This window comes from Porites lutea, chromosome 5 (genome assembly GCF_958299795.1).
Source record: "Porites lutea chromosome 5, jaPorLute2.1, whole genome shotgun sequence".
NCBI classification, from domain to species: Eukaryota; Metazoa; Cnidaria; class Anthozoa; order Scleractinia; family Poritidae; genus Porites; species Porites lutea.
The window spans coordinates 23,622,021-23,631,729 of NC_133205.1; the positions used below are offsets into that span (position 1 = coordinate 23,622,021).

At 37.1% G+C, this 9,709-nt stretch overlaps 2 protein-coding genes across 3 annotated transcripts; one reads left to right on the forward strand and one right to left on the reverse strand.

The window, feature by feature from the left end:
- Positions 1–296: 296 nt before the first annotated feature.
- Positions 297–2,056, reverse strand: LOC140938502 (cyclin-dependent kinases regulatory subunit-like). Its single transcript, XM_073387985.1, has 3 exons — positions 1,867–2,056; positions 1,434–1,561; positions 297–726 (listed from the first exon to the last, which is right to left on the reverse strand). The coding sequence occupies exons 1-3, from the start codon at positions 2,052–2,054 to the stop codon at positions 668–670; spliced, it is 375 nt and encodes a 124-aa protein (XP_073244086.1). The 5' UTR covers positions 2,055–2,056; the 3' UTR covers positions 297–667.
- A 5-nt stretch (positions 2,057–2,061) lies between these two features.
- LOC140938501 (protein mono-ADP-ribosyltransferase PARP16-like) lies at positions 2,062–7,128 on the forward strand. Of its 2 annotated transcripts, none has more exons than XM_073387983.1 (5): positions 2,062–2,393; positions 2,650–2,787; positions 4,129–4,341; positions 5,952–6,271; positions 6,955–7,128. In XM_073387983.1, exons 1-5 carry the CDS (start codon positions 2,211–2,213, stop codon positions 7,094–7,096), a joined length of 996 nt encoding a protein of 331 aa, XP_073244084.1. In that variant the 5' UTR covers positions 2,062–2,210; the 3' UTR covers positions 7,097–7,128. The 2 variants fall into 2 exon arrangements, with proteins under 2 accessions (XP_073244084.1, XP_073244085.1); XM_073387984.1 differs by having other exon boundaries at positions 2,719–2,787.
- The last annotated feature ends 2,581 nt before the right edge of the window (positions 7,129–9,709 follow it).

The following is a 9,709-nucleotide window of genomic DNA, read 5'->3' on the forward strand; positions in this document are numbered from 1 at the left end:
CACCCAGACAAATCTTCCAGTACTAGTGACATCATTGCAATCAATGAGTAATAATTTGAGGAGTGATCTGACTGTTTTTGATTTGAAATCATTGATGCGATCCTGGTATGAAATCCAGGAAATTTGAAAAAGTATTCAAGTCTGTATTAAAAGTCGTTTAAGCCAAAATTCTGGAAGATCATGAAAACTTTGCTGACTCTTAGAATAATTTACTTCCTCTATGGAGAAATTACCTTTTCTCACCCCTGGAAATGGTTTTTGGGAATCAGCAGAAAACAACACAGGGACTCAAGAGGTTCATAAACTGCAAAGGTTGTATTTTGCACTATTCTGTCACTTACTGTAACACCATATTTTTTTTACTCAGTTAAATACATCTTGTTTAATTTAAGCTTTGAAGGACATTCTCAAATAAATAAATTAATATTAAATATAACACAATATATTATTCTATTCTTTTAGCCAAGTTAATGTACATAAACGTTACAATATTAGAGAATTCAATGTAAGCAATCATAATAATTAATTTGTATATTAAGTTACGCAGTCTTACTCTTTACATATAAATAATCATTATTCAATAATTTTTATACATAAATTCAAAGCAGCATTAAGGCAGTGCAAGCTAGTGAATGCCAATCTGTTTGAGTTGCAATCATCAGCCAGTTCATTTTCTATTGGTTGCCATGTCAGTTCTTTCTCGTCTGAACAGCAAAATGTGGGGCTCTGAAATAATGATATTGCAATATATAGATTACCATTCTCATGATTAAGAGAAATTTTACTCAAAGTCTTGTCTGCCATCTTCAGTGAAAGATTACTTTGGCCCATAACATTTAATGTTATAGCCGGAGCAGTCCTTCAGACTTTTACAAATGGCAGATATCTAGGTGTATTTATGTCCAGAATTTAATCCTCTAAATTTATATTAATTTTTATTACAACCTTTTTCATAAAGTAAAGCAAAACTCCCAGACAAACTGCGGCCCTACAGCTCCCCTGCTCACCTCCTTAAATCTGCTATGAAAAAATGTCCATCAAATTAAGAGGTGCCAATATTTTAACACACCAAATTAACTGAAACGGACAATTTTTATATCAATTAAAGTAATCAGAGACTAAGAATGAAAATTGTTCTCTAATTTCATTTTTAAAGCTGAATACCATAAAATGTCCCCCAAAAGTACTATGACTCTCTTGTCATTTTTGATTTTAGTACCCCAGGCAGTACAAACCCAGAAAGTTTACGCGCTGAAAGTTACGAGATTTTTAGAGTGAAGAAACCCCGGGGTAGTGTTAAGGGTATTATTATAATTTCATTTTACGTTTGGCTAAAATCATTTGCTTACTGGTATCATCGCTGAACCTGGCGTTTTGATTGAGATGAATGCATAAGAGTATGAACAAAGAATTGAGCACAAGGTGGCACATACCTGGCTCATGTTTCATGTAATTTTCCCATCCTTGAGACTGTTGAACACCAAGGCTTCGCCATTCGGCCTCTGACATTAAATGCTTTTTAGGTACAAGCTTTGCTATTTCTCTTGGCAGCAAAACATGCCTTAAAAAGAAAACGAAGCATGAAGACGACTTACAAGAGTGTAACGTTCCGCCAAGCCAGACGACTTAGATCAAAATAAACACTTTCAGCCTACTTTCTTGCGAAGAGAAAAATTTGCCTTCGAGAGTTTCTATTTTACAGAGCTTGAGAAACTTGCTAGCGATAATGTTTTTATTAAAAATAACAGCGTTTTTTTATGTTCGTTCGCTGCTGACTTTTCAAGACGCGAACTTAAAATGGCTGCGTGCTTGGGCAAGATGACAAGCCACGGTAAAAGACATATTTGAACTTTTCAAAGGTTTTACCTGTACTCAAAGACATCGTCATAGTATTTTTCGGAGTAATAAATCTGCTTGACGGACATTTTCTTCAAACACGCGTTCACAACACGTACACCTTGCTTTCGCGGAGTTTCTTTGAAGATTAGCGCGCTAGTTTCTGATTGGCTCCTCTCGAAAACGCGGAAGCTTGGGTCCAAACTCCCAAAACGCATTTCGCGTCAGAAATTTCAAGATGGCGGACGTCAACGTGGCTTTTGCGCTCTCACTTCACAAACTTTTTCATTTTCCAAAATCTACCCTGTTAGCTGAATGTCAAGGAACGACATCTAAGGGCAATAAAGCTGTATGAAATAAATGCATTTTGTAAGATGACAGACTCTGAAGGAGCTAAGGAGCGTGTGTTGAGAAGGCTTGAAACAGACATTACTTCTGCTGACGTTCGCTGGAGTTTGTTTATTTCAGCATTAGAAAGCTACAGACATGACAGTATATTGCGACCATTTCCTTCTGCATATATAGAAGATGATGGGAACAAGAATTTTCAGGTTCTGGTGAGTGCTTGACAAAAAGAATTTTTTTAAAACAAAAAATGCTAGTTAGCTGAGGGCCATTCCATTTTATGTCCATACCCACCCTGACATGATTTTCTTTAAAACTTTTGATTTTTGATTATGTAAGTCCCCCTCCAAACCTCCAAGAATAAAAGGGCAAAAAATGAAGAATTCAGGATATATCTGTCCATTATGGGAGAAACAAACAACCTGTCCAAGGATCACCATGTTTATTTTTTTTTTCCTATTTTTCAAGATTCAGATTTGTAGCACAGTTCCTTCGTTTGACAAGTTGGTGAGAGGTAATCAAACTATTATTTCTCAGGAAGCTTGGGAACTATTGGATTGGTCACTGGACAGAACATTTACTCTGAAAACAGTTGACAAATCTAAGGTATTTGAACTTCCATTCCAATGTAAAGCTGTATGGAGACAAGCAAACAGTAGTTACTTTTCTCTCAATGTTGGTCTTTGCAAGTTGCAAAGGGATGTCATGATATTTCCACCCAAAAACCATAGCTTCACAAAATAAAGTGGTCCTTGCAAGGTGCAAGACAACAGGGTGATGTTCTTACTTGAAGAGCATGAGCCTCATATGCCCATAGTCTCACTCTCTACATTTTTCACTCTAACTACAATGACTTTATTCTTTGGGTTCCTACATGCTCATAGGCTATGACCAATATAAAATTACGCGTCCTTTGAAGCCTAAAAATATTAAATATCTGTTGTGGTTCAATTTTATCCTTGGTTCAAATTTTATTTCCCTTTGTTTTTGGGCACAGGAAAAAATAACAGATTCCCATTTTGGGATATTTTGGGGTATTTAAAGAATACCCATAAAAATCCCAAATTTGGCAGAGTGAGACAAGTCCCAACCAGGGAATTCCCAACCAAGTTCCCTGGTTGGGACTTGTCTCACTCTTCCAAATTTGGGATTTTTGTGGGTATTCTTTAAATAACCTAAAATATCCAAAAATGGGAATCCATTATTTTTTCCTGTGGGATATGGTAATGTATTATAATGACTTTGAAACAAAAGAAAATAAAATTTAAACTAAGGATAAATTTGAACCACAACATATCCATATGCATCTACTACCTCCCACCCATGAAAGGACTGTAAAAATTACGGCTCTGAGGGAAGGGGAAGGGAAGCCTCTAACCACCACAAATCCCAAGCTAAGGTACAGGAAACACTCCCATATAAGATCCTGTGGATTTAAGAACCTCCAGGCAGAAATTTGCCACTTTAATACCCAAAAGCAGGTTCTTATATGTGGGTTGCAGTTAAATAATAATAATACAGTTTAACAAAGGAGTGTATAAGACAGTATAACATGAAGAACATACTATACCAAACTGTAACTGTATTAATCCGAACAACAAAAGTAAGTTTTTATAAAGAACAGACTGTAATTTATTATTGTCTTCATGGACAAGGGGTATATTTTTAAAGGACCAAACCCAAGTTTATTTATTTTTCTGGTAATCAATAATCTGTCATAGAAATAAAGAACCTACTTAGCCTAAATTGCCAATAAGTTAGTACCCCAAAATACAAGAACCTATTTTGGCAGACTTAAAAAAAAAGTAGGTTCTTTATGCGGGTGTTAACTGTTGGCAATGAACTGTCCTGAAACACACCTCCTTACAAACTGGTCACATAAAACTCTGTCCAGCATACATCCCACCAGCCTTTAAGATATTTTTTCTTGTAATATTTATGCTTTAGTTCTCCGAGATAGAGCAGAAGACTGGTCAGGCAAGTTACAGTTCCACAGAACCTGATTACATATTTGAAGTTGAGTACAGTGAGACAAATACTCACAGCACAAAGTTTGATGAATTATCACAGTCCTGTGATGTTTGGTATGCTTACCATGGCAGCAGAGTGGACAATTTTCATTCCATTGTACACAATGGATTGCATGCACATTTAAACAAGGTAAGTCTTCGCATGTTTTTGTGTAGTTCTTTTAGCTTACATCTGGAGCAATGATGCTCTTGCAACAATAAAGCATACAAGTCCTTGGAAGAAACAACCACCATGTCAAACATACATTTTCACTCCACACCAACTACTTTGTTACAGAATGTAGTTATTCCTATGGCCAAATTAAGAGCCGTTGTTGTAATTTATTTTTGAGCAAGAGTGAAGACAAATAAAGATCGTTGTAGTTGTTGTTGTTAAAGAGAATTAACCCCACCAAAGTGTTCTCCTTATCAGGCGGTAACCGGTAAAATTTACGGCCTGAAGCAACACTTCTTACCACTTGCCACTGCTTGAAGGTTTACTAAAAGTAAATAAATTGCTTTAAAAAATACTCAAGTTGTGATCCGATCCAATTTCCCCAAGGAAGTGAATGAATATATGGAAAAGTACTAAAGTATACACTGGCAGCTTTTCCTTTTATATGGGCCTCGCATTTTGGAAAGAGAACATTAAAAACAGAGTAAAGTTATTAGAACCAAACGTTTTAAATAACTGTTGTCTAAAAATAACTTCAGCCAATTTGCGTAAAATAGGTCTTAAAATGAGGGAATGAGAGAACTTAGCTCCTAAATTTCCCAGTGAGGGTGGGTCCACTAACCCCTCCCCCCAGAAAAGTACACCTCTGGTCCTAGTTGTTCAAAAATCACTATCCAGTGGATAAGTTTTAGGAAAACCAATATTATTGCGCTATCCAGTGGATAGAGATTTATCTGCTGGATAACGTTATCCACCTTTTGAACAACTGTGGCTTGGTGCATATTTTTTGCCTTACCGGCCATGATTAGGGGTGGTGAATGGTACCTCGAAAAATGTGGGTCTCAGAAAATTTTGGCAGAATCTCGAAATCTCGGAAGCGTTTTTGACAAGTCTCGAAATCTCGTTTTTGCATGGTTTGTTTTTACTTTTTTTGAGTCTCAAAACTTTTTACCAAAGAGTCTCGGGCTCAGATTTCTAACTAGGATCTCGGCGTCTAGGCGAGTCTCGGATTTTACCATTCGCCACCCCTATGATTGGTTCCTTACCTGCTGAGCTAAAATGTAGGCAGAACACTGTATTTCCCAGTCATCTGGCAAGTGCCATCCCAGAGGTCACTGCATAGGCACCACCAGAGTAGACCTGGACAGGCTCACTTAAGCAGCTGCCAATTATCTTTTTTTAATAACCTTAGACAGTGGTTGTTTACCATTTACAAAAAAGTTCCAGAAAATCCAGTTGGAAAGAACATGTAAATGAAACAAGACTTTTGGGTTGTTTCAGTGGAAATTTCCAGGAGCAACGGAACATCTGAACAGGTAGTCCTGTTTTCTTGGTCGCAATGCTCCAAACAGACATTTGAGTTCTATTTCTTTAAAGCCATCTATGATACCAGTTTCAGGCTTTAGTGGCCGTTTTATGGTAAATGGAACTGATTTATAGTTCAAATGATAAAGGCGATTCCGGGTTAAAATTAACCAGTCCTGAATTTTGCTTACCATTTACTTAAACCCTGAACGGACCAGTTTGCCCAAGCATGTAAATGGTAAACAACCAGTGACAATACCTTAATTTCTCTCTTCATATAGACATCATTCTTTGGCGAAGGAACCTACCTTTCAAGTGACCTTGCTGTATGCATGATGTATAGTAACTATGGACAAGGATGGAAGAACAGTACGATTGGAGACAAAATCAGCTGTGTTGCAGTTTGTGAGATCTTGGACCACCCAGATGTCAAATGCACAGTCAAATCAAAAGATAGTAATGAGAGACAAAACCGTTCACGGGCCCGAGCAAGAAACAGTGAGGGAGGGGATGTTCCTGAGAGATATTATGTGGTCACAAATAACCAGGTGGTCAGAGTCAAATATGTGTTGGTATATGCTGAGAAGAAAACTCCAGCTAGGTATGTTCAGTAAGCCCCAATGTCCACATACAAATTCTCCAGACTGACCTCAATACATTTCCTTGTAAGAATTAGTCAAGAGAATTTGACAAAAAAATCAAAGCATTTTCCCTTCAGAGATCATTTTGATAACTCTCCTAACCTTTTCTCTTAATGATAAATTGACACTGTTGGGAGAAAGTAGATGTTGGTGACTCTTGGGGCTTAAAGGGTTAACTATGAACTACATGTACTGTATTTGTTAGCCAGAAATGTTGAGAGCCAACTGTATCTAATCTACCCCATCACTATGGCCACTGGCCAATTTTTGGCCATGTCCCCAAACCTTAATTTCTTCACCATTCACCTTTTTAAGAACATCAGTTGAATTCTTGGTTAAAGCAATCAAGCTTCATCTTTGAAAGTCCTTCCAAGTTTACTGAGTAGTCAATGATGTGTGTGACAAATATTTTCTGGATCTAGTATAGGGAGAAGTCAGAATTAAACTGTATTTGTCATCACATAGTTCAAAAATTAGTCAAGTATATTAACATCACACATGACACTATGCTTTTAACATGACCAGATTTTCACTGCCAAAGCTGGCCTGACCAGAGTCTTTGTAGTACTACACTAACACTCAAAAAATGTATGATAATTTATAGCATTAAAAGTGCTAACAATATTTCTTTGTTTCCTTCTAGGGCTCAAGGTCATAACTGGCTTATATTCAGATATCCAATAGCATCTATGATGCTTGCTTATATCTTCATTTTAATCCTTCTCGGTTTGTCGAGAACTAGACTTTTCCAAAAGCTTTATGGCAAATATTTTAAAGGCAGTTAGTATATATAATATTATTAGTAAGGTTTTAACTCTTGATATAATTCAATTAAATAGGATAATAATAATTATTTAAATTTAATGTTACACTTAAAAAACAAAATGAATTTCTAAAATAGTGGACAACCATTTTCAAAGAGTTTTACTTAACACAGAAATAGATGTGTACACTGTTGATGCTCATGTGTATGTCCCTAAAACCATGCCTAGTGTTTGAAAAAAGTTGACCACAGTGAACGTGCACTAGTTTTCAAGCTACTTTGCAAGCATTCCACTCAAATAATAAAAAACAAATACCAATAATCAAAACAGAACACAACAGGATTAAATCCCAACTGGTTGGGGGCAACAAGTTGGCCATTTGAATGTGGGCCAACCAAGAACCAAATCCCAATAGCTATCAGAGTAGGGACTCTAACCTGGGGCCCCCTGATTGTGTGTCTGAATTGCTGATCATTTGGCTATGCACCTCCCTTTCCCTTGGGTATTCTGTGCAGAGTAAATGCACAGGGCTACTACTAGGGGTGGGTCTTACACCAAGTATAAGCCACATGGAGTGACGTGTCTCTCAGACCTATGACGTCAGGGTCAGCTTTTGCTGTCCATATTGAAGGGTTTTAAACGGACAAAGTCTCCTCAGTTTCTAAACTTAATTATGTACACAGAAAAGTAATTTTGGGGGGTCTGTAAGCAACCAACCTCTATTGTGTGAAACCAGGTCGTACCAAGTGGTTCTTTCTTATTCTTCTAATAAATTTAAGATATTTTACAAAAATTATACAAAAATGCTGCATTTGACAAACCTTGATTTTTTCTTGTCAGACCCAGCCTTTACAGTTGACTGTTGGGTGAAAATCGCTCCTGACTATACTGTTAATGATTTTACAAATGTATTGGAAGGTTTATATTCGTAACTTTTGCAGAACAAGGAAATACATTTTCTAATCACCATTATAGGTATATTAAGTTCAGATTAACTTCTATTTATGAGTTTTGATATGCTTATAAGTTATTTCTATTGACACGATATTACCTTTTTATATCAGGATGCAGACTAACATCATGTAACATAAGAATATATTTTGGTTGCGCTCTTGAGGAACGTTGTAAAACTGACATATTTGTGCTCGTTTTCATGACAAAATAAATTCACCAAAATTGGGTCCATTTTGCGGTTCTAATATTGTAACCGTTAGTAAGCCTCCCTTTTAAGAGAAAAAAGTTTAGTAAGCCATTTGGATTGTAAAGATGATTGCCTCTACAAAAACACTGCGTCACGCAATCAACAAAAGAAAAGCTACTCGCTCTCTTATTCCTGTGAGTCACTTGAGAAGACAGTAATCTTGTGAGGATTTTCACCTTCCTGCTGCCAAATGTAGTATCGAAAAATATGTCACAACGTTCCAGTATTACTATCGTGAAAAAATGGCTTGTAACTTGGCTATTATCTTCCCTTTATCGCTTAACACCATCTCGTTTTCCCTTTAACATGAAATAGAGGCTAAATAAAAATGACCATATATCAGCTTTGTCCTGGAATTTTTTCTTCAAAAAAAATTAAAGAAATAAGTTGTCCGAAAGTTGTCTGAAAGAGCAAACGCTCGGAAGGATGAAATAGAAAAACACTTTTGAAGTTTTTATTTCGCGTTGAACAAAGATGTGTGACATGTCTCAGAAGAGGACGATATTTATCATGTGCTCTTTTAAAAAGTATCTTGGAGAAGTCTAAGGATATATAGGACCATATTGGTTTTCCTGTGGAGCGAGTCTCTAAGAATTTATTTGGGTCAAGAGAGAATGATTATTCTCTCTTGTTTGGGTGCAACTTTCAGCCTCGCTTTCTCGTTAAATTTATTTTTACAATTGTCGACTTTTGAAAACAGCCATAACGATAAACTTGTATCCCAATTTAAAACCACGAACTATCTAGCCAAAAGAGGGTACTTAAATCTATCATTATCCATGATCAAACCTTTTCTGTCCTCTGGGTTAAGCAAATCGGACCTTAGTTTATATCAGCATGAAACCGATCGAAAAGAATAACTTAGACACATAGTTGGGGACTGTTTGATCAAATCAAGAACTGAGGTGGTATCGGAGTGACAACCTCCTCCCCAGGGCTTTTTCCTTAGAGGATAGGAGGGGTGCCTCCCTCGTTCCCAGACGTCTCTCTTCGTCCTGTTAATGTTCTTAAAAATATGGACAGGGGAAAGTTGAAAGCCGACTAAGCCTTAATTCTCCTTTTCCAAAATCAGGACAGGAGAGCGCGAGAAAGAAAAGGCGTCAACAGCTTTGCTCCCTTAGGGCCGCCAAATTGAAAACCAAAGGCTGCCCTAGGGACACGGTCGAGACGGTTTCATTTACCGAATGTGAAATGTTTGCCCCACAAAGACTGGCTACCGTTGGATCTTTCGAGAATAGTCAACTCATAGAACTTTCCTTTGGAACTGTGGGCTCCTTCACAAAGGCAATTATTTTGTTCCGGACTTTTTGACGCATATAACGTACCCACTACAATATCCCGCCCCGTACCCGTCGGCAATTTCACTTTGGGAAGGGAAGCACGCAAAAGTTGCTTCCCCTTAGGTAAGAGTCTTTTATCCCAGGTAAACTGGA

Bases quoted from the DNA above. Each gene is read 5' to 3' on its own strand.
- LOC140938502 (XM_073387985.1), bottom strand. From the start codon at position 2,054: ATGCGTTTTGGGAGTTTGGACCCAAGCTTCCGCGTTTTCGAGAGGAGC. The intron at 1,562-1,866 runs GTAAAACCTTTG...TTTCTTTTTAAG, and splicing joins GACGATGTCTTTGAGTACAG to GCATGTTTTGCTGCCAAGAG. The intron at 727-1,433 runs GTATGTGCCACC...TCATTATTTCAG, and splicing joins TTACATGAAACATGAGCCAG to AGCCCCACATTTTGCTGTTC.
- LOC140938501 (XM_073387983.1), top strand. From the start codon at position 2,211: ATGACAGACTCTGAAGGAGCTAAGGAGCGTGTGTTGAGAAGGCTTGAA. The intron at 2,788-4,128 runs GTATTTGAACTT...TTTATGCTTTAG, and splicing joins AAACAGTTGACAAATCTAAG to TTCTCCGAGATAGAGCAGAA. The intron at 4,342-5,951 runs GTAAGTCTTCGC...CTCTTCATATAG, and splicing joins TGCATGCACATTTAAACAAG to ACATCATTCTTTGGCGAAGG.